The sequence below is a fragment of the Theobroma cacao genome, chromosome 6, assembly GCF_053813885.1.
Source record: "Theobroma cacao isolate CCN51 chromosome 6, ASM5381388v1, whole genome shotgun sequence".
NCBI lineage: Eukaryota > Viridiplantae > Streptophyta > Magnoliopsida > Malvales > Malvaceae > Theobroma > Theobroma cacao.
The window spans coordinates 23,822,563-23,847,909 of NC_142644.1; the positions used below are offsets into that span (position 1 = coordinate 23,822,563).

Genomic DNA, 25,347 nt, shown 5'->3' on the forward strand with positions numbered 1-25,347 from the left:
GGATCCTAAAGCTTTTACAAAGTCTTGAGGAAATCTGGTGTGTGATGATTAGAATAACCCTCTAGTCTTTAAACTTCTGATCAACATTTACGCTGCATGGCTGTCTTTCTAAACTCCGGAGATTAGAATAACTAGACGAATTTAATTACCAATAAATGCTTTAATGGTATCTACTCTAGATGAGTCACTGTATATTAGGTTGTAGATTTTGATGGGTTTGCTCTTATGTGGTAACAAAGTAACAATTGCATGTATAAATTTTCCAACACCTGAAAAATTTACCACCTCCAAACTTTTCAATTAAGATGTGTACAAATAATAGGTAAAAATATGAAAAGGGGGTGGGTCATTCTCTTCTCGTACATTCTTGGCGTGAACCAAGAAGAAGAAGAAGAAGAAGAAGATACGTATAGAGCTGTAATATATATTAGGCAATGGTGTCAACAGAGACGACAAAATAAATAAAAGAATTCTTCTTTTTCTTTTTTGTGTTCTTAATATTTGTTGTCACGTACATTGATATTAATTTATAAATTACTCTATACAATTAAAATTAAAAAATATTTTTTAATGAAATTCATTCAATACAATTAAATTTTTTATTTATAATAAATCTTATAAATATTTGGAATAAAAAATAATTTTAATGAAAATCGTTCAGTGCAATTAAAATTATTATTTGCAAATTGAATAAAATTTATTAATTACATCTAAAATAACTTAAAGATAAACTAGATGAAAGCGTTGTCAAGTTCAAATACATTAATATTGAGTTGATAAGGCAACCCTCAGCCGCCTCAACCTTTTGATCAAATGTTAGCCTTTGAGCCTTGGACTCTTTTGGCCAATATTAAAATATCTTAATTGAGCTTTTAGCTAAAGTACGTAGCGGTGTTGTCGAACAGCAATTACCCATATCTATCATAATTTTCCATCACCTATTTGGATTTTTAAGATGGAATTAGAACAAATGAATACGTGCAACATGTGACCAATATTAGCCATTTATTATCTGATTTTTTTTAATTAAAATATGTATATGTTACAATCTCATCAGATTAAAGGACACGTATTTAAATTATTATTGTATCTCGATCATTTAATTTAATAATTTTTGTATATCTTTTTAATTTAAAGAATTAATTTAAAGTTTTTTTCTCAATATAAAAATTTATTATTATTTTAAAAAATTAATACCTTTCTGGAGCTAAATTTTTTACTAAAAGCATTAGTTTATTTTTCTTATCTAATTGAAGTAATTAGTGAACTCAAACCCATCTTATATTTTTGTGAGCCAAATCGATTTCTCCTTTGCCCCTCTGTCCCCGAAGAAGGTGAGAGACCTAACAAATCAATAAATGAAATCTGCAAAAGACTAGTGATTCACTTCACCAATACTCAAAGGGCATAGCATCCTGTTTCTACCAAAAACCTTCTAGCTTAAAAGAGGAAATTTAATTGAAATATACGATGATTATTGACTTTAAGATCTGATCACCAATAGCAACAGGGCGCATGCGTGACTGATCGAAGGCTTTTTGTACATTGGCCTATTGTACACTAGCTTGGCCCCTCTTAAATTCATTCTACAAATGTGGCAGTCAATCCTGGAACGGGCCTGGGTCTGAGGTGTAAGAACCGCAGCCAGTCTGACGCCCTGTAGGCTGTACCACACCCTGAAATTGCTTCACCAATTGGAACCTGCCACGGCAGAAAACCCCACTATATCCCCTATTACTTGGCACCGAATAATTGGGAAGGTCGCTTGACATTTACTTTCATGACTGTGACATTAACCATTTGCCATGCAACGTAGAGCGTCTGCCATGTACAGTCATAGCTCTTTCCACGCGTTGCCGCAGACCCTTCATACCTAGCCCCCGGCCCTTTCCTCCCCAATATCACCCCTAATCGTTGTTTCTCTAAACCTTTACTCTGTATTTCTCTCTCGTTTTTTGTCTTAATCTCTTAAATGGCAAACCTTAAACGTATCCACCGGCAGTGAACAAATCTTCCACAAAGACACCACCACCGTCGTCGAGTCCAATCCAAAACCAATGGATTCCGACGCCAATTCCATCACCATTATCACATCTACCGATACCAAAGGTGTTGAGACTGAAAACACTGCTGCTGTTGTTACAGAGTCAGACAGCTCTGATACCAACGGTAACGAAGTCATTACTGTTCTGGAAGGCAACAAGGCGGCAAAATGCATTGGGAGAAGCAACAAAGGAATTTCGTGGGGATACTGCGTGGAGCAAGGAAGGCGATCGACAATGGAGGATGCTGCCGCAGTTCATCCAGGGATTATGCAGGTTTCTTGCAAGGATGTTGGTGGGTGTACGGCACCCGAGTGTAAATACGCCATGGAGAAATCGCCGGTGCATTATTTTGGCATATTTGACGGGCATGGAGGTGACCAGGTAACTCATCTCCTTACAAAATGAAATCTTTCTTTTTTATTTTTTATTTTTATAAAATGCGTGCTTCTCTCATTTGATGATTAAAGCAGAAGGTTTGCGTTTGTTACTTCTATTTTCTTTATGTATTCATTGTTTTGTCACATCGGTATGCTAGGATAATATGCTGTGGCTTGATATGATATAATATATATTTTTATTTATATACATATATGCCGTGCATTTAAGAATAAGAGTGTAGAAAAATTCATACTATATTCCTTTTAGGATAAAAAAAAAATCCCCACGATATATAAATAAACTATAGTATAATGCATAGAATTCATGGATGCTCACAATATATATTTATCTGAGTCTTTTTGTTGGGTTTATTTTCTATTTTTCAATGGAAGCTTCAACAAAGTATTCTACAAGTTCACTACTAACTGGACGCTTGAAGAAGATAATTAGTCCCATGAAAGGAAAAAATGTTTTAAACTCTCTTCTTTTAATGGTTTTAACTTTCATTTTTTATCATTTGTAAATCACTTTTTGATCGTGTTAAAAGTTACAAAATGTGGGAAATTTACACCCAAAAGATTTTAACGAGAAAAGTAGAATCATCACTACTTTATATCTTTCCCTCCTTTTTGCTTTATGTTTTGTCCATTTTCAATTGGCAATTCCAAATAAAGTCACAATTGTGTCTCACCAACTCAAGCAATTAGTCAATTAATTAGGCCAGCCTGTGACCATAAATAAAAAATTAGGCCAGCCATGGTGACCTGAAACGTGGCCTTTGGGCCACGGAGCTGTCAGCTAGACCCAGTGACAGAGAGGCACTCTGGTTGACACGTGGGTTAAGAACGAGACAAAATAGGGTAACGTCTTTTCTCCTCCAGAGGAATCGCGCTTTTGGGTCTTCTAAATACCTGGGGCCCAGCAAGAGTCACTATGAAAAAATTTAGTCGGGGGCAGTTTGAGGGGTGGGGCCCAAGATTGCCACGAGTGGGTGAAAGACGACCAGTCGTTTTTTTGTCTCGTTCCTCTGTTTTGGGGGAAGTGATGACCTTAGTCGATCTGTCAGCGCGTGGTGGTGCGCAGCCTGTCTGTGGATTTGGCGGCGTTAGAAGTTGGAACAGTTGCACGCATGCCTACAGCCACGTGCGGCCCACTTGTCACAGTTATTGAAGGCCCAAACCAAAGTCAAATTGCCATTATAGCCTGTTCGGTATGCAATAGCTCACCCTCTATTCCTATGTATTATTTCTTTCCTTATTTGGTTTGCAAATGGTTCAAAGAATAGTTAATTAATTTCTAAAATTTTCCAAAACAAGATTTTAACTAATCCTAACCTCTCATGATATTTATTATTCCACAATTGAGAGAGAATAGCCTTTAAAATTGATAAGATCAAAATGTCTTTTATTAAAAATTTAAAATAAAAATAATATTTTAATAATAATTTTTTACTCATAATAATGTTTAAATTATAAATAATATTTTAAATTTTTAATTAAAATGTAAATTAAAAAATAAAAATAGAAAATATACTAATATTTTAATAATAAAATAATTTTAAAATTTTAGTGAAAATAAAAATTAAATGATTAAAAAATAACAAATTTATTTATTTTTTCATTTGGTATAAATTTTATTAAATTATATAAAGGGTATTTTTGTTTTTTTAAAAAATAAATTTTATTGTAATAAAAAGCTTAAATTTTTAATTATATATTATAAAAAATTAATAATTTAAATTTGAAAATTAATTAAAATTATTAATATTTTAATCATAATAATAGTTAAAGTATAAATAAAATATTAATACTTAAAAATGTTAATAATAAATTATAAATTATTGATATTTTGAATAAATTATAAATTATTAATATTTAATAATAAAATAAAATAAAAATAAATAATTATATATTATAATAAAAGATTTTTTTATCTTTTTATCACATGTTCCTTTATTATTCTAAAATTATTTTTACCAACCAAATTTTGCAATGAATCATAATAGTAATTTTCACTTTATTCTATTTCGTCAATTAAACTATATAATAACATTTCAATTCTATATTATTTTATTATATTTTCACAGAATACTTATCTTATTCTATTCTATTCCGCGAATCAAACATATCTTTAAAGGCTTTTAACCTCCCCTCATAATTCCTAACAATATGTGGTTCTTAAACTTTGAAGCTTTTTTTGAGTAAAATTAAATGACAAAATCCAAACAATTTATAATTACATAACATTTCTCTTTATCTTTTCACATTGTTTATTTCGATACCTTTAGTTTACTTATTTGTGATTAATTTTATTTATAATAAAAATAAAAAAATATAAACTTATAAAATTAAGTTTCAATTTGAAAAATACCCTTTGATCCAACAATTCATCAAGTGATTGTGTTATCAAGACATGCAAAGATCCCATTCTGCCTACTCATATAGGATAGAAAAAAAAATCTTGCAACTAAAATTATATGTTTAATTAGTTATAATTATTATTCAAGCAAAGGCATCTAGACCATGAAGGTGATGTTTAGGATGCAAGGCTGCATCTTCCTTATGAGGTGTTCAAGGCAATAATCCTTTCCTCACAATGTAGAGTTGCCTCTCTTCTTAAGAGGGTGCACCTCTTAAAGGTCATCCAATCCCCACCTAATTTACAAGGTGGCATCATATCTCCTTTCTAAGATGGTATATAATATTGTTTTCAACATCATAAAAATTTAGAATAAAAATATATTTAAATTTATTTAACTTTTTGTAAAAAAATTGTATATTCCTTGTTTTCTTTTTGGTTGTCACATTTTTCTTACAAAAATAATACCCACCTAAAAATTTATTTATAGTTTGATGTTTAGAATCTTTGTTATAACTTTCCTTTCAAAACAAGATGCATGGAGATATGTTATTGACATTGTGATTAAAACCTCCCTACAAAGATGATAACTTGATATATATCATCCAATTATTTATATTTATGATGTGGTCATCCACTTACTTCTTTACAAATTCATAGATACATATATCTACATTGAAATGTTCATATGTCTCGTGCAAATTTTTTAATATGTTCTAATATGATTTTTTTTATGCATGTGAATCTTTTTGTAAGAGATTTTCATACGGAAGGCAAATATAGCTTAATTTTTTTTTGAATAGTAATAAGGTATCATTAAACCATAGGTGTGAAAAAACTCACTACCCTGAAGCAAGTCCAGAAAACAAAATTCTCAAGATGATAGAGGTTTGATTGGTATATCCACTTGTTTCCAATATACCTAAATCAAAACTCGAAGTCACTTTTCATGGCTACAAGCCATCCTGTATATAAAGAGAAGCAGAACCCCCGAAACAGAAGGGGGAAGAAACAAAAACAACAGCAGTGAAACTCAAAACAACCCCTGTACACAGAAAGCAACAAAAGAGCCTTCCCTTGATCAAAGAAAATCATCTGAAAACCAAAACAATTACAGTAGAGATTCCAATCCAAGAGCACTGCTTGCAAGCAATGAAAAGAAGGGAAGAAAACACAATCGTAAAAGATTACCATAGCCATACTTCACAGTCCAAGAAAACCACTCAATCTGTACGTCCCCTAAATTTCAAAACACACAGAAAGTACTATGACCAAGACTCACTGCATTCTCGGTGAGAGTGTTGGCCTCCTGATTTGTTTCTCGCAAAACATGTCTTATTTCCCATTACTCCAGCTGTTCTTCAATTCTTTCAATAAGAATCATCCATTTGCGAAACCTCCACGGCACTTGGGTATGATCATTGACCCAATTAATAACATTACTAGCATCACTTTCAATAATTAGAAGATGAGTTTCTTTCCATCTTGAAGTAGAGAAAATCAAGATAGCTTCCTTCATAGCCATGATCTCAGCTTGGGCAGAGTCAGCCATGCTTATCGGTTTGGAAAAACTGATCTTAACCTCCTCAAACTCATTCCTTATAATTCCACCTATACCTGCTGGTCCGAGATAGCATTTTGCTGAGCTTTTGACATTAAACTTCATAAACCCCTATTTTGGAGTAGTCCAATTTGTTCTCTTCTTTACTTGTTTATGTTAATTCTTCCCGTAACTACCTGTCGAGGGATCGAAAAAAAATCCAAAATTGACCTATAATCCATTAGCCATTTTTGAGTTTGCCCATGATGTGATTCTAAACTTAACAAGCTCCCAGCATTGTTTTTCGTCCCATTCCTTCACTTCGAAAACCACCTCGTTCCTGTTTTTCCAGATTGTCCAAACGATGGCATAATAAGCTAGTTTCCACAACTTAAGTCATAACTACCAGTAACACAATCATTCCAAGATACAAAAAAAGCTTTTACAGTTCTCGGGGCAACCTACTTGATATTGAACAGATTACACCACATTCCCCATATCTTCCAAGTTTCACCACATCTGATAAAAAGATGATAGCATGTCTCTTTTTCATGCTTACACAGAACACACAAGTAAAAAATAGCATGAAGCATCCCTCTGGCAGCTAATTCAGCTTTGACGCTAATTTTCTCATACAACAGTTGCCAAACGAAAGCTTTTGTTCGATGTGAAGCCATGCCGGACCAAACCTCCTTCCATATCTTGCTCTTTTTGTTGTCAATATTTAGTAACATTCTACAAAATGATTTGGTCGTATACCTGCCATTGGTTTCACATTTCCATATCAGAGCATCCTCCATTTCCTTACTGAGTTGGACCTCTTTCAAGGTGTCCCCTAAAGCATACCATTGGCTCCTCTTCCAATCAAACAAACTTCTTCGCAGAGGGATGTCCCATATCCATACGTTCCTTGACCAACTCCCAAACTCAGCCACTTTACCATTTTTGTTTGAACAGAGCGCATAAATCCGAGGAAATGCATCAACAAGCAAAATGCCTTCAACCCACTTGTCCGTCTAGAACTGTATGTTTTCACCATTGCCTGTAATGAAGCCCAAATTTGATGTGACCTGTAAGAAAATTTTATTAGTGATAAAAAGGGGATTAATAATTTTTTTCCACTGGCTAGAAAAATTCCTGTTTTCTCTCGTGTTTAGCATAAGGATGGATGGATCACTATTGGTCTTTTCTGCAATCATCTCTCTCCAAAGACTCCCTCTTTCATTCTCATACCTCCAAATCCATTTGTTAAGAAGGGCTCTATTTTGAACTCTCAAATCAATAATTCCTATCCTTCCACAGTCCCTGTAATTGTTAGCAGCCTTCCATTTAATATAATGAACTCTTTTCTTTTCCTCATTATCTCCCCAAAGAAACTTTTATTGCAACTTATCTATTTTGTTCTTGACACCGCTTGAAAGGTAAAACAGAGACATGTAGTAACAAAGAAGGTTTGTCAGGATTGATTTTAATAAGGTAATGCGACCTCTCATCGACAAGTATTTCACTTTCTAACCTGCGAGCTTGCTTTCCACCTTTTCAATGACTAGGTTCTAAAAACCCATTGAGTTGTGATTTATTCCCAACGGTAAATCGAGATAGGTAGTAGGGATTCTACCAACTCTACAATAGATGAATCTTCCCATTTTTTAACCATTTGCTCTTTAATGCCAATGCTCAGAAGCTGACTCTTATGGTAATTAATCTTGAGCCTTGAGACACTTTGAAAGCACTTCAGGATTCTTTTAAGAACCATCAACTCATCAAGCTCATTGTTATAAAACAATAGAGTATTGTCAGCAAATTGGAGATGAGAAATATGAAATCCTCGTTTCTCAATTCGCACTCCCTTATATTTGCCATTCGCTTCAGCCTTCTTTAGCATACAACTTAGAGCTTCAACAATAATGATAAATAAAAATGGTGAAAGAAGACAACCTTGGCAAAGTCCCCTTTTCATTTTGAATTGTCTTGTTGGGGACCCATTCACTAGAATCGACACCATGGCCGAACTGACACATTCTTTAACCCATAACCTCCATTATCGCCAAAACCCATTTTTCTCATGATCAGATCAAGGAAACTCCAACTAACGCAGTCGTATGCCTTTTTAAAATCAATCTTGAACATCAAACCCCCATTTCCCTTTTTGAAAGCGTCAACTACTTCATTAACTATAAGGGAATAGTCCATAATCTGTTGACCTTGCATGAATGCAAATTGGTTTCTATCGATGATTTCTTCCACAACACCTCTCACTCTGTTGGCTACAGTTTTTGCCACAATCTTGTACACGTATCCGACTAAACTTATCGATCGATAGTCATTCAATCTCAATGGGCTTTGAACCTTTGGGATAAGTGTGAGGAAAGATGAATTCATGCCCCTTATAAGTTTACCATTACTGTAGAACTCAGCCATGTAGTTCAACACTTTTTTCTTTACCACTGGCCATTGTTTTTTGAAGAATTCCAAACTATACCCATCCGGTCCCAACGTTTTCTCACCATCGCAGCTTTGTATTGCTTCCTAGATTTCTTCTTCTAAGAAAGGTCTTTCTAGCAGCCTCATTTTCTTCTTCTGAGAAAGGTCTTTCTAGCAGCCTCATTGATTCCCTTTTTAAAGACTTGAATTGGCATCTCATATCTCTCAACTCAAGCATTTCTCACTCCGCAAAATGATTCTCGAAATGATTCTCAATAATTTCTTTAACTTCTTGCAAATTTTCAAATATTCCTTCGTCACACTTCATTTTCTCAATGAAATTCCTTCTTCTTTTAGCTGAAGCCATGGCGTGGAAATACGTTATGTTTTAGTCTCCTTCTTGAACCCATTTGCATCTCGATCTCTGCCTCCATTCCACTTCCTCAGTTTTATAAAGTCTCCATAACTCAGCCTTATTTTTTACAATTTCAACCTTTTTTATTTCCTCTACTATTTGGTCTTGGCTGGCATTTAACATAGTCTTCAAATCTTCTTCCACCTTCTGAATCTTCTTACTTGTGCTTCTTATTTCCTTTACTTGCCACTCTTTGATTAGTGACTTTAGACCTCTTAGTTTTTCCCATAGTTTTTGTTCCCCCCTCCTCAGTCTTGTCTTTGTTCCAATGATCCCTAACGATTTGCTAAAAGCTTCTCCGATCAAGCCTGTAATTGAACATTTTAAAAAACCTAGGCCCCCATTTAAAAGAAGCTATCCTTAGCACAATAAGATTATGGTTTGATAATGAGCTAGAAAAGTAGCTCTAGATAAGTCTTTGTTTGATCTGAAGCCATTCAACCCTCAACAAGAACCTATCAATTCTGCTCTAGACCCACCCATCTCTAAAGCCACATCAAGTGAATCTATCCCCTGTTAGTTTAAAGTCAAAAAAAGCAAGGTTATTAATAAACTCATTGAACATCTCCTCTGGTTTTCCCACTCTTCCTTTTCCAACCCTTTCCTGTTTGTTTCTTATTATGTTAAAGCCCCCCCAAACACCATATAATATCTTTACTTCTCATCAGTTGTTCAAGTTCCTCCCATAGCTTCTTCTTTAAACTCCCTTCATTAAGACTGTAGATGTTTATGAACCCACAATATTTTTCCACTCCACTTACTTTCCCTATTATTATGAGAAAATGTAGTTCTTACACCTGTTCACACAACTGAAAGAAATCAACCCGCCATATGTTAACTAAACCCCTTGATCGTCTTACCAAGGTAGCATAGCTTCCATTAATCTTATCCCTTATGTTTCCCCATAATTGCTCAAACAAATTTCTTTCAACTTTTTATAACTTTGTCTCTTGAAGTAGGACCATATCAGGCCTTTATCTTTTAACAATATTCTTCATCGCTCGTTTCTTTTTGTTCCTACCCAAACCTCTAACATTCCACAAAATTGTTATCATGACAAGGGAAAACACACAAGAACACTTCAACGTTCAGAACACTTACTTGCTGTGAGCCTTTTCAGTCTTGACCTTCTCTATATCCGTAAAATATTTCAGAACCTCTTCTTTTCCTTTAACAAACTCAAGACCCATTAAGTTGCTCATTTCAAAAATCAATTCGTTTTTGTTGTTTGTGTCCACACTACCCCCATCAGTATTTTCTTCATCATCGAAACTTAATTATGCGGTGGCACTACCATATCTTTTTTCATCTTTTCTTTCCATCATGTTTTGCCCATTTCCTTTTTTCTTTGTGCACACAACCTTCCTTCCCCCTTCTTCATTCCCAATTTTGCTTCCAGTTTCAATGGTGTGTCACCCTTACTTGGAGTCAGATTCTCCGAAAAGCACAATTCATCTTTTTTATCATCAACATGGAGTTTATACCCACATTTCCTGCCTCTAAAAAAACCTTCAGCTTTTTTTTTTCAGATTTTTTATCTCTTTGCCTTTGTTTTTCCTTCCTACTTTCCCCTCTAACCTTCCTTTTTGATTTCTTTCCAATTGTTTTCATCAGATACTCTCTTCTTCCTTATCTTTCTGAGTCCTGGCTCCCTGATCTAATCCATTTTTTTGGTAATTTGTGAAGACTCAACTTGTTCAAATGAAACCACTAATATGGCAGCTTCTTTTTCCTTTTCAATATTGGCTTACCTTCATTCTTCTGATCTTGACCTCTTCTTTCCTCGAATGTGATCTTCACTTACTTGCTTTGTCCCTCATCTTGACCCCTCAAGACTTTGATTATTTCCTTATCCCCTGACAACCTATCTTTTTTTTCCTTTGATCTAGCCTTACCCTTTTTCATCTTCACAACCCGTTCCCACAGCTTTGGCCCCTCTGTCTCATTCCCTACAAAATCTTGGCTTGTTAATTCCTTCTTTCTTAACTTGTGAGCTTGACTACCAGCCTCCGATCCACATTGGCTTTTGGTTTGGTCTTCAAAAATATTTTCACTGATTGGGCTTGTCTTACTTGTTTGGCCCAAACTTACTCTTTCCCCTAGGTTTGACTCAACACTCTCAATTCTTTTTTCACTTGTAGAATAGACACGTGACTTTTTACTCAATTTTGTTTCCCCTTCTCCAGTTAGTGTCCCCCTTTCAAACTTTGAATTGTCACCCTTTGTACCTTTCTTTGGCCAATTAAATGATTTTACCCTTCATTTTGTTACTTTTTCCTTCTTTGACCTCACCAATTGAGCATCTTCAACCTTTCCCTTGTTACTCTCCACCGCACCCTCTACCCTTGAATTGCTTTTGTTCGAGCCCTAGTCACCCTCCTCCGATGTATTACTGGGCATCTCATTGCATCTCGAAATTGCCTCACAGCTTAACACCTCTTTTATTGAAGCTTTGACTAAGAAACCTTTACCGTTGACCTTAATTGGCGTGAATGGAAAAATATCTTGAAGAGATCTAACCTCCACAAGAATGCTAGCATAGTTCAGTCTCCATTTTTCCATTGTGTCTTGATCTGTTTGAAGAAACCTACCCCAAACATTCCTAATTGCCCTAAAGCTCTCCTCATGCCATATATGAAGAGGGATTTCTTCAATTTTGACCCAAACTTTGTAATACCTAACCTCTTCCCCAACATTATAGGGCGAAAGGGACAGGAACCAAGGTTCGAAGATGTCCCAATAATGGTTCAACAGAGTCTCTATTTCTTCTTTATTTTTAAAAGATACCAAAACAAATTGACCCGAGTGGGTCGAACACGAGCATTAACCCCCTGACAAAACAAAGAATTTTGGATGGCTTTGAAACACAAAGGTCGTCTTAGTTCCCCCTGCGCACTGCATTCCAGCCAATCAAGCTCATTTTTTTCAATCAGAATCGTTTTAACATCTCTCCCACAATTATTGTTCTTAGCAGTTTTTTCACAAAACCTTCTTCGACTTTCGCTGTTGCCACTGTTCCCTATGATCTTAAGGGTTCATTGTTAGTGTTTCTAATGAGATATTCTTTATAGGTCATCTTTCGGTTTGTCATCATTACATTTATGAATCTTCATTTACTATTCTCATTAAGCAACTCCCTTTTGTCTCTTGGTTTTTCTGCTTCAGATACTCGAATTTTCTTTCCATAAATCCATTTGCCATTTCCCCTTTGGATAGCTCTTTTCAACTCATTAGTTTCTCTGTATCTAACGAAAGCATATTTTGCTTCCGCATTGGCTTTCTGTCTTGGAATGAAGACATCAACCATGTCACTAAATTTGTCAAAGACTTCCTTTAAGAGCCACCAATCCACATCGGTACTCAAGTTGCCCATAAAAGCCGAGAAAAGCCTGCTTCTCCACTTTTTAACCCTTCATGGATCCTCTTTCCCCCCACCAGAAGTGTTCTGACCATACTGCCAAACCTCTTGCTCCCTAATCCTATTTCTCTTTCTAAGCCTACTGCCTTCTCTCTTACCCATCATTTTTTTTTGGAATTGAGTGTTCTTGCAAATATAGCTTACTTTTGTTGTTATATAATATTACTTTGTATTTTGTGAATTTATATTTATATCTTTGGTCTAACTTTTAGTCATATAATCGGTGTGATTTTAACTTTAAGACGTGTGATGAGATTTTAAAGTTTAATTCAATAACTTGAGATGTTTAAGAGAATTTTGGATGGACGAAATTAAAGTGAAGTTTGTTAGGAAATAATCTTATACCTTTTTTATATATTTATGTATATTTTGAATGACATGATTCAAACATGATATTTAAATATTTAAATTCACTTTTATTAATTGATTGTTACATTCTCTAACGTTATAAATTGTTAATCTCTCTCACCTTTTGACATATTGAGATATGAATATCATCTCTCAGTTATACCTTGCCTGCAAATATACCCTTCCCATCTCACCATCTAATCCTTAATCTATCAATTTTCACCAAATCTACCACTACCCAAGCTCTTTAGAATTACTCACTCTTTCTCTTTTACCCGTTCCCATCATTATGATACTATAGCTCCTATATACTTGTACAATAAAGACCTTCCAAGAGTTATCAATCCTTGTAACTGTTATAGTATAATAACATTGAGGAAGCACTCGAGGATTCATGCATGATCTTCGTTGGCATCTCTCTTCTTCAATTTTAAAAAAAAATAAAATGGGAAATTCATTTAATTGTAATTCGAATGCCCAAACGACGGTTTCGACTTACGTAGCAATTGAATGGCAGTGTTCTACTAAAAGTTTTCAAACCCAACGTCTCTTTTTTCGATTTTTTAACTCTATTGGCCCAATACCTTCCCAATTTGATCAGTTTCTTTGTCAATAAACGAAAACCCTAAATTTGTTGCTCCAAAACATCTGAAAGCCCTGTGTTTGTTTGTCGAGAAAATGAGAGAAAGTAAGAGAAAATGAAAAGGAAAATTGCAGCAACGAGGTAACTATTTCCATCGACATTCGTTTCGATTCTAATTCTTCAATTTATCGATATTGATCGTACGTTTGCTTTAAGGGTTTTCTTCTTGTGCAATCGGGTGAATAAAAAGTGGCTTTAATTAATCGTGTTTAAGGAATATATCAAAGCTTCTTTTTATTATCTTGTTTATTTCTTGAAATTAATATTTTCCCTTGTTGGGCAGTTAATATTGTAACGACCCAAGTCCAACCACTGGTCCAGCAACTTTTTGGGCCTAAACCACGTGGCCCTCAAAAGCTCAAACTCAAGTTGCGAGTAGTGGTGGGCTTGGATTGTTATATAGGTCTTAACAATCATATTCACATCAGATGTAGGATGTTGGGTATTACAATCCCACCTACTCAAATCCTTGATGTCCTCATCAAGGCCACACATCATATCCACAGAACCAATATCTCACCAGAGCAATGTGAAAGTTCATTGGATTGGTGCAAGCTCTGATACCATTTGTAACAACCCAAGTCCAACCACTGGTCCAACAATTTTTTGGGCCTAAACCACGTGGCTTTCAAAAGCTCAAGCTCAAGTTGTTACTAGTGGTGGGCTTGAATTGTTATATAGGTCTTAACAATTATATTCACATCAGATGTGAGATGTTGGGTATTACAAATATAGAATTCTTAGATGAAATAAAAGGCTTTGATTTTATTTGAGCACCGATGTTGTGATACAAAGGGAAATGTTTGCGAAATTTGCACTGGTTCATTGCTGTTGTTAAAGTACTTTATGCTTGTATGGCTTTAGGTTGTCAAATGCAGGCATTTATCTTGGAGGATTGTTCTCATAGCAAGTTATGGGGGCTACTTACGAGGAACGGAGTGCGATAAGGGGTTGGATTTTGCGTTATTTATTAGAATTTTCAATGTTACTATGAAATGGAGCTTGGTTTTGGCCTTACAATCATGCATAAGCCATTTGTATAAATGCATGGGGAATTGATTATTTGATATGCTTATTATGCTAATATTAGGACATTAGGTACTCTTGGTCTCTATATGTAAAGAATAATACATTTAAAACAAATTTTTAGTCAAAGGGAATCTATTAGCTAATTGGTAAAGTAAAAAATGTCTCATGATGTTTTTATTGAAATTATACTTAATAACTAGTGGAAATTCCTTTGCTTTTTGCAAGTTATGATGAGAGGCTATGAATGACACTTCTTTGGGCTTCTTTACATGACTAAATAAGTAACCTGCAGTATGTCTATCTGAAAGAGCATAATGCTTCCTCTTTTAACATATATGAGGAATTTGGTTGGTGTCTTTAAATAGTTAATTTTTTTTAAAATAACTATAACAATGACAAATTATTAGAGAATCTCCTTTCACCCTCCATTATAAGATAACCGGAAGGAGATGTGGGATCATTAATTGGAATTAACTAATTGGCAACGTTAGGGATGACTCAAAGTTACATTTGAGATGGAGTCAAAAAGGAAGATCCATCTTAGAGGAGACAATTTTTTATGTACATATTTAGTGTCTTTAGTCTCTTCCTTCATGTGGGTTTGGATTAGATTGTTATAAATTTGAGATTAATTTTGATTATGGATAATGAAATTTAAAATGATGAGAATGACATTATTTGAAGAAAAATGAGAAGTGGGAATTTCCATGCCTCAAAAGCCTATTTTCCCATAAGATCAACATATAAGTTTGTTGGGGATAGGGTGGGATGTGCCTATGGGCAGAATGAGAACTGGCAGTTGATGAGGCAACTAAAATGTTTAGAATAATTCTGGTTTTCAATGTGGCTATGTATGCAGGATAGAGTGATCAATAACAAGAGGCTCAGGTGAAATATGGTTGATAATCCATCAAGGATTATATTTTCGAGGGTGAGTGTGCCACAAACATGAAGAGTAGGGAATGAAGCTTTGGATCATATTATTCTAATCTATCCATTAGTTGCAGATGTTTGGAGTGTGAGTATGCCACAAACAGGTTTTTTGTAATGATTTTACAGGGAGGGATGAGCTATAGTCTTTGTATTAAATCTTTTGATAGATGAGTTATCCTTCGGTCTGTAGTAGTTGTGTAGTTGTGTTTGTGATTTAGTATATAGGAAGAGGTAGGAACTGGTGAGTCTTCGATGGTAGAAGGGAAAGGTATGAGGAAGTTCTTTTTAGGGTGGGAAAAACAGCTAGGAAATTGTGGTAGCATTCACGTTGGAGATACTTGGCTCAAACAGATCTTGTTGTTGGATAGCTTGGACATCTCTCTTGAAAATGTGTTTAAGTTAAACACGGATGGAATGAAAAAAGATAGCACTGAATTTTTTAGTGCAGGGGGCTTGATTGGAGATCATCATGGTAGCAAGTTGAAGGGTTTTATAGCTGATAGTGGTAGAGTTGATAGGTAATTGGTGGATACATGGGCTTTGAGAAAGGTCTACTGCTTATCCATGGGATATGCAGACAACCCATTGTGGTGGAATTGGGTTCAAAGTTTTGGTTGGCTAGGGAAGGACCATGCTCTTGAGGGTTTTAGAAGATTGTAAGTGCCTCATAAGGTAGGTTGAAGCTGCATAATTACACATGTTGTCGATGAAGGAAATAAATGTGTTGATTTGCTGGCAAATATGGGCCAACTATTTTATCTTAGAAAGTGATCTTAGTTTCCCCTTTGAGTGAATTCTATGGCATACTAGAGGATGGAGGGTGTAGCAATCCTGCATAGTAGTCTTGGGCTTGTTAACCCTCTTTTGTACCCCTCAAAAAAAAAAAAAAAAAGAAGGAAATTGCAAATACAGTAATTCTATGTTTCAAACAAAGTCATGATTATTTATTTTTATGTAAGAAAATCTCCGATAACTAAAGAAAGTCTCTAACCTAATGGACCTTAGTCAATAAGTCATTTCTCGACAAAGTTGTCATAAATCTCTTTATCATTTCTTTCATACTTATCTGAAAGCAAATGTCAGCCCAAAGGGGGGTAAAAGGCAAGAAAAGAAGCCTCAACGAGTATCAGTTCGACTAAAACGACCTATTCCTTTCTTAGTCCAAAATGGACTTGCAATCCACCATGTGATACTATATCAGTCACATTGATTTGAGGTTATCAATCGAGAACTATAGAACTCAACAACCACTAGTTCCCTTTACTTCATTTACATTAATTTTGGTATAACATGACATTTTTAGTTGGTGTGCAATTCCCTTTTGTGATTCAAGGAATGATTTTATGAGAAATTTCTACTCATTTGTGCTACACTACTTTATGTGATCTTTCTGTTTTGGTTTCCTAGTCCTAATTGCATTAAAATACCTAAGTTTGTTCCTTGATGCTATAGTGGATTTCGCTCATTGTTAGTGTCTATAGATCTTCTGCATATTACCTATCAAAGAAAGATTAGTGAAAATTTTGTGTGATTTTCTCGTAGCGCAATACTTAATAACAATCTTAGTTAGAATATGATTCCAACTCAATAACTATTTGATAGTTTGGCTAAAATCTTGTTATTTATAATCTTACCATATAATTATTAACATGATTCTATTATCTTTTAGATCAGATTGTAAGCTTACAAGTTTTAAGTTGAAACTTTTTCACTTGTTTTATGGGTATTTTTTTTGAATAGTAATGAACTGTAAAAGAGGGACAGATTGATTGGTGGTGAAAGCTTGTGAGTAATGGAAAGATAGTAGGATAGATGTTTTAGTTAAAACATATCCCTGGTAACTATATTTGTACCATTATCTAAATTTATATGCCTTTTGGGATAAGCATTAATTGCATTTAATAGCCTACGAACATTAAAACAAACATTATGCTCACTGGAAAAAAATCAATAAATTTAGACATTTTAGAGGTGTACAAATAAGTCAAGCTGGCTTGATCTTGGCTGGATTGGGCCTTTAATGAGTTCAAGCCCTAATAAAGCTCAAAACACACTCCGGCTGCCAAGCTAAATCTCGGCTTGTCAAAAACTTGTTAAGCTCAAACTCAGCTTGATTACAGAAATGAGCCAAGCTCTGAGCATAGCTTGTTTGAGGGTTCTAGTAGGTAAGGCTTAAAAGGAAAATCGAGAGGAGACCCTTTTGTCATTGAACTCCACAACTCACACTTGAAGGTAGGAAATAAAAAGGGGAAGGTCTTTTTTATTGGTCGGTTCTATTTTTGACCTTTCTTCTGCAATAGTTGAGGAAATGTAGGATACTTTCCCACGATCCCTCAATCCCACATTAATGATTTCTCATCTTTGAGTCATCAGAAAATTAACCTTTTGTCATGATTTTGTTGAACTGAAGGTGTTTTCTGATGTATGTCACACGAGCTTTCCAGTTATGTGAATATCATGATCATTTTTTTCTTCTGCAAACAAATATGATAATCCAAATCCACTTAAGTATTGAACGATATTGACATTGAAAATATGTAACTTGATTTGAGATTGTTGAAGGAGTGCCCATCTTTGAGCTATTGGGAAATAGCTTTCTTGTCATGAATTTTTATGAACCATGAGTATTATTTGTTGTGCATCAGATAAATTCTCTGATGATATAGAAATTGCTATATTTTAATTCAATATGTTTTCAAAGATAATAATGTTTAGAACAGATAATTTTGTGTAGACATGTTTAATCTATCAATAGGTTTTCTTGAAGTTGCCATTAATTTTATTTCTCTTTCTTTGAAGGTCTAATAATTATAATATTAGCATGTTATAGTGAACACAATCTCCATGTCATAAAGTACATATACCAAAGAAATAAAAAATTATAAACAACTAAAAGTTATAGAGTACATATATTTGAAATTAATAGTCTCTCTTTTTGACCCATTACACACTTAAAGCTTATAGCTGACTGTAAGTCAAGCAGCTCACATACAACCCAATTAAAATTTGGATCCCTAGATATACTTTAGGCTTTTATAGAGGCAATAAGTATTGTAAGTAGTTTTGAAGCAATAAATTCATTTTTTGTCTAATCCTCTTGAACAAATTGGGGATTGAGCCCTTGCACTTAATTGATGATTGAAGACATTAAATTCATTAATTGTGCATCATACATGTACTGTTTATTTAAAAACTACGACCTTTTAGATCAGTATAAATGCTTTTCAAAATAAAAAAGGTAAGTATAGTCATGTTACATTGACCCTTTTTTATGTTTATACCTATCTTTTATTCTCTCTTTATTCTTTTTTCTTTTATTGCTGAGTGATTTTACCTTTCTTTTATTCTCTCTTTCTTCATTTATGTTCTATAAATTTAATCTTAGTAGAAATTGCTTTTCTATATGGTTTGTGGAGACAGACAGGAAACTCATATTTGATATTTGAGACATGGTGTCTACTTTAATGCTAAAAATATGCGTATCTTTGCTCTAGTTTGTGTTAGAATACGGCAGAATATTAGAGAACATAATAATTAAGAGAGTGGTAACTTTAGAAGTTACTTTGATCTTGGAAGAAAATTCACTTGTTCAGTTGCTCTTAGGAGTAGAGCAGACTGTAAGCCACTGACAAGTTTTTTGCAGTGGTGAAAGTGGTTTGATGACTTTCCAATATTGAAAATAACTGAAAGGTCTTAGTAAGTTATCTATGATTCTCGTTAGCAATATGCAAAAGAAATCCTGGTAGGTTTTGTACCTTTTATAATTCTCCATAATTTAGTAGTGTTCTTTCTTTCATCCCTGTATTTTTTTTTTCTATTCTTTCTTCTTGTCCCTCTCTCTAACTTACTTTATTGAATTAAATTAAGCTATTTGCAGTTTTCCTTGGATCTATTCTGGCTGAAGTCCACCCCCCACCTCCCCTTTTTTTTTTCCTTATTTTAATAGAAAATGGAAGCAAAAGTCTTGCCTACATAGATAGATGCTGAGTATAGTCTTATGCTTACAATTGCATGAACTTTCTTTCTCATTAATTAGCCTTATTGGGCTGATGCTTTTGTGGGTTTCTTAAAAACCTTTTGCATTAAAGATCAACAAACAAATGGTGGAATTTGTCACTGTTTGGAAATTGATAGAATTTCACCTTTTATCCACATTATATGTTTTCTTTATCTTTTTCTAGGTCTTATTCTGAGCTCCAATTTGCTTTTTAAATTAATCAAGATTTCAGAGTAAGACCACATATGATAATGGTCTTCTAAAGTAGTTGAAAAAGATAACAGAAAGATCATCTAAACCATTTTTCTGATATTGTAAGGCATTGAATGCAATTTTGTCGCTGTTTGGAAATTGATAGACTTTCACCTTGTATCCACGTCATATGTTTTCTTAATCTTTTTCTAGGTCTTATTCTGAGTTCCAATTTGCTTTTTAAATTAATCAAGATATCAGAGTACGACCACATATGATAATGGTCTTCTAAAGTTGTTGAAAAAGATAACAGAAAGACCATCTACACCATTTTTCTGATTGTGTACGGCATTGAATGCTTCAAGGCTTCATTGCTTGACTTTTCCTGTCTTCATATGCCATATTCTATCAGGCACTGAGAATGGAAACTAACTAAAACATTTTGATATTTCCAGCTGTTGTTCCATATTTTGTGTTTGTGATCAGTAATTTTAAATGTTCCAACTCTATGATTTCGTATTAAATGTTAGTGCAATATGAATATTTATTGAGATCTTTGACAGACTAGCTAGGATTACTAATTTGTGAAGTGGTGCTTCTGATTAAAAAAATTGCCATGTGCTACTAAGGTGCTCTTGTTTTCATTTTGACATGTGCATATACTTTCTACCTCGTGCAGATGGCACAACATTGTTTGTCTAGATCATTTTGTAGAGTCACTGAAGTTTAAAGTGATAGTGGTGATGTTGATATATATATATATAGCTAGGCTTCTATTCACACATTATCATTGAAGGTAAAGGGGACCATTAAGAGCAGTGAACTGGCAAGGCTTGAAATGATGGGTCAATTACTGAAAAACGTTGTTTGTCTATACATCATTTTGTAGAGCCACTGAAGTTTAAAGTGATAGTGGTAATGTTGATATATATATATATTTATCTAGGCTTCTATTCACACATTATCATCGAAGGTAAAGGGGACCATTAAGAGCAGTGGACTGGCAAGGCTCGAAATGATGGATTAACTACTCAAAAAATTGTTTGTCTATGGATCATTTTGTAGAGTCACTGAAGTTTAAAGTGATAGTGGTGATGTTGTTATATATATTTAGCTAGGCTTCTATTCACACATTATAATTGAAGGTAAAGGGGACCATTAAGAGCAGTGGACTGGCATGGCTTGAAATGATGGGTCAATTACTGAAAAACCTAAGCTTTGATGATATTACTGTATATATCCTCTGGGTCAAGCGTATTTAACATAAAGTATGTTATTTTGTAAAAAGTAAAGGATGAGACAAACACAAATTTGATGGTGTAGTATAGTTGTCAAACAAGTGTTGCATAGTCTAACAAGCAAATGCTCATCACCTGACACTAATGGCCAATAGATGTAAAGAAAATCATATTGATGTGGTTTTTCTCATTTGGATGGTAATTTGCAGGTGAGTAGCTATTGTGCGAATGAACTTTGTGAAATTGTGGCAGAGGAGTGGGAAAGAGGAAGCTGTTTAGATGGATGGAATAAAAGGTGGGAGCTTGCACTGTGCAAGGCTTTTGAGAGGGCTGATAACGCCTTCAAAGATGAGGCATTAGCACCCAAGTCTGTTGGATCAACTGCTTTGGTGCTGATTATCTCAGCCTGCCAGATAATTGCTGCTAATTGTGGTGACTCCAGGGCTGTGCTTTGTCGTGGGACGCAAGCAATCCCATTGACAGTTGACCACAAGGTTTCCCTCTGTTATTCAGTTTCTTCTATCTATTTACACTAGACTAAGGCTCTATGTTCCAAAACTAAGGTCTTTCATTTTTTTATCTTCTTCCTTCATGTTTTTTCTTTTTAGTTCTTGCCTTTTTATTTAGGCAATCACTGTGATATAATACCTTATGGCCCAATCCTGAACAATCTAAGATTCTTTTCTAAACCTGCTGCTGTTTTCAAGTCTAGAGATAAACAAATATACAATTGCCATTGCATTGATTAGGAGCATTCTTGGTGACTGGCCTGGTTGAAGATCAAGAAGTAAACTTTTTATCAGCCAAGCATTTTTCTAATGGCTTAGATTAATGATCCAATCTCCTGATCCTGTAGAAAGGAAAATGGATTTTACATTCTTCCTTTCAGAAGGAGGATTAGAGGATCCTATTAATTATTGCTTTTGAAGGCACCTTTTTATCTGGCTGTCTCTACAACTAGTACTTATATATGCACCTGTTGATGTGGTTAATACTCGCACATGAGAGTTGATATATACTTCACTTGTTGTGTCAACAGGCATTTCACTTTGTGCTTTTTCACATCAAATATTGTGTCAAGAACATTTTTCCTTTTATGAATAAATTAGAACTACTTGCATGATTCATCATAAGTATCAAACACATTCCTACTTTTAAATAAAAGAGGAGTACTTTTAGGATTCATTGTAAGCTACTACAACCTTTACAATGATTAAGCTGTCTTTTGTTTGTCATTGTCTCCAAAAGTATGGCCCAAATATCTCATCAGCTGATGGATATGTTATTGCTATCTCTTGTTTATATCTGACAAGCACACACATGCTTCACTGTAAAGTGCAATATCTGTGCATTGTTTCCTGCTGCCTCCTGTTTCTTTTGGGAACTTTGCTAAAAATGTGGACCTGTCTTTTTGTAGCTTGACCGAGCAGATGAGTTAGAAAGGATCACTAGTAGCGGAGGTAGAATTCTCAATTGGGGCTGTTTAAGGGTGGAGGGAGTTCTCTCCATGTCAAGAGCAATAGGTATTTTTTGCTTCTACACCACCGAATTATTTCTTCATTTCCATGGCATGAGTGAGAGCATTGCTATACAACTTTTATTCATGTTAGTGATTTAATTTTTCATTTTGTGTTTGCTGAAATTCATTCCAATATTGTGGCTACTCAGGTTTTGTTTACATGTCAAAGAACAAAAAACTGGAGACACTATAGAACCTATCTGCAAGTAGGCCAGTAGCACTATGGCAAATCCTATGTTGCTCCTACTCTTATTTTTCATCTAGTATCTGTGCGAAGTATGTATCCAACACCTCAAAGTGGGCACGTATCTGAGGCATGTCCTGCCAAATATAAGGAAAATCTTAGGGAAAATTGAACACACCTGTCTCAAACAAGCAAATCATTTGATAGTAAAACGTGTATACTTTTATCTTACCATAAACACCACTTTCCTGTGTTTCCTTTTAGATATAGAATAGCCTATCTCAGCCAATTTATGGTACTTTTATCTATTGGATGACTCTTATCCAATAAAAACAAAGCACATTCCAAAGTCATCTGATATATTTTGTAACACAATTATGTTTCTTGCTTTACTTCATAAAGCTGTCAACTTTCTTCTACCAAAATGGTTTTCAAGAAGAATTGCAGAATTAAAGCAGATGATTTTTTATGTATCTACAAAGTTGTATGTTACAGTCTCTGTTATCAAAATAATAATGCATTGTCTCTTTCCCCTCTCACTTAAATTCTTGGTGACCTAGAATATCACAACTCAAAACTTTGAAGCTATGTTTGGTACTAAGTTTTACCATTTTAGCTGCGTGTGGAGAATATCATACTTCCTTTGATTGATTGTATGTATAATTATTACATTATTGCTTTGCATGGTGTGACTTTCAGGTGACCATGACCTGAAACCATGGGTAATTTCTGTGCCTGAAGTTACTTTCATGACTAGGACTGAAGAAGATGAATGTTTGATTTTGGCAAGTGATGGTCTTTGGGATGTTTTATCCAATGAAGAGGTTGTAAAGTTAGCTCGCAAAGAACTAAGACAGCAACGGAGGCTAGTTGGGGTCAATGATAGTACATTTCCACCAGCTTGGTTTGTTTCTCAGCAGGTTCTTAAGCAAGCTCTTGATGCATGTAGTTATGATAACATCTCTGTCATTGTTGTTGACCTGAAAAATCCGAGGAAAAGATGCCAAAAAAAAGCTTTAAAAGGTACTTTCTCTCTCTATCAACACCCTTACCTTTATATCTGCCAGTTAGGAGGTAATTGGTCATAATTTTTTGTGTTATGGAGTTAAAATTATATATTACTTCCTACTTACAAGTCTTATCTAGTATATTATGATAAACTAGTTTATTCTTTTCCATGAGTGAAGAAGGTTGAAAAATCAATTGGCCACATATAGGACAAGTACTCTGTTTTTTTCTATTACCCAAATTATTTTGCCTTATATTGGATGGTCTAATGCTTGCTGCAGTCTTTCACTCTTTGTTACCAACAACTTCTTTTGGCAGCTTATTCCATGAAAATACTTGCATATTTTGTTTGTTGAACAACTCTCATTATTATTTGAATGTCCTACTGCTAGCTTCTGTCTTTGCCCTAGCCTCTAATTCTTGTTATCATTTTTTTTGGAGCTTTTGCTACCTGCGTCCGTAATTTAATGTACATTGGTTCAAGTTAAATGATGGTTAACAGATTGTGAATTGCCATATGGAGTAATTCATATATTATGAATGAGACCCTGTAGTAATCCTATTTATCAGACTGTTAAAATTAACATTCAGAATGTAATAAGGCTTTCCCTGACTGAGTGTTAAATATCTAGGTCACTGGACTCTGTTTTTATTATTGTATATCATATATGTTATCAAAAGGTACCAATCTTAATAACTTTTTTAATGAGTTGCTTAGGCTGTGCCACTGCATAATTCCCTTCCTTTGGGATGTGATTTATCTTCAAGTTTTATTTCACTATTGCTACTATTGCTGTTGAGGCTCTTACCAGAGTCAGCTAGGGTCAGGCGTAGATGGGCTTCTTACATGATAATCAATGCTTGTTTGTCGGGGGACATACATAATTCCAGTTGCTACCACAAACATGAGGGAAGATACAAAAAAAGGGACACTCGTGGAGCAGCGGGGAGGAGGGGCTTTTTCCTAATGATATTAGACAATGAAATTTGATTCACTGAGTAATTCTGCAGCTTTGTGTTACCCTCTATTCCCCTTTGATTTAAATAGTTGCAGAAGCCTAGAGTTTAGCATTTCCAGAAAAGACTATTGCATAGTCTTCTTGGGGATTTTACATGCTTTCTGAAGATGATTAGAATCCTTGCTTTAATATCACCGTGGTATATTTAAACCAAATGAATCCTCAAGAAGGTTGTTAAGGTTATTACTTCTTTTGACAGGGATGTGAACTTGTGAACAAAGGAAAAGGAAAAGACCACTGATGTTGAAGATGATGAAGATACAGAGTTGTAAATGACAAAGCGGTTTCTAACCTGAGAAACTTAAGGCTTGTATACCTGCCTATGTTGTAGTAAATGACTTTCAATGACAATTTAGCTTTTCTTATCAGGACTATACATTGGCCTTCTCAATGGAAGATTTAATGGCATGCTTTTGGAAAGTTTTAGTTTTAAAATGATCTGCTCATAGATGATCGCATTTTTGATGATTTTTTTGGTTGACCAAAACGTCTAACAGTCTGCTGCCCCACCCCACTATTTCGTTTTTCAGCAAATGAGTGAAGAACCTACTTCCAGGTACTTCTTGTGGAACAAGGAGGTCTCATTCTCTATACACCTTTACTCCTCCCCCTCGCAAATTCTTACCCATCCAGTGACCAGCCCTTCAATTATAAATTGC

General features: G+C 34.6%; 1 protein-coding gene across 1 annotated transcript; it reads left to right on the plus strand.

Annotated features, from left to right (window-relative positions):
* The first annotated feature begins 1,946 nt into the window (after positions 1 to 1,946).
* On the plus strand, positions 1,947 to 25,092 carry LOC18596017 (putative protein phosphatase 2C 6). Its single transcript, XM_007024241.3, has 5 exons — positions 1,947 to 2,426; positions 21,168 to 21,452; positions 22,376 to 22,481; positions 23,361 to 23,684; positions 24,888 to 25,092. The coding sequence occupies exons 1-5, from the start codon at positions 2,058 to 2,060 to the stop codon at positions 24,893 to 24,895; spliced, it is 1,092 nt and encodes a 363-aa protein (XP_007024303.3). The 5' UTR covers positions 1,947 to 2,057; the 3' UTR covers positions 24,896 to 25,092.
* The last annotated feature ends 255 nt before the right edge of the window (positions 25,093 to 25,347 follow it).

Excerpts from the sequence above, each read along its gene's own strand:
- LOC18596017 (XM_007024241.3), top strand. The coding sequence starts at position 2,058 with ATGGATTCCGACGCCAATTCCATCACCATTATCACATCTACCGATACC. Across the intron at positions 2,427-21,167 it reads ACGGGCATGGAGGTGACCAG|GTGAGTAGCTATTGTGCGAA; the intron begins GTAACTCATCTC and ends GGTAATTTGCAG. Across the intron at positions 22,482-23,360 it reads CTCCATGTCAAGAGCAATAG|GTGACCATGACCTGAAACCA; the intron begins GTATTTTTTGCT and ends TGTGACTTTCAG.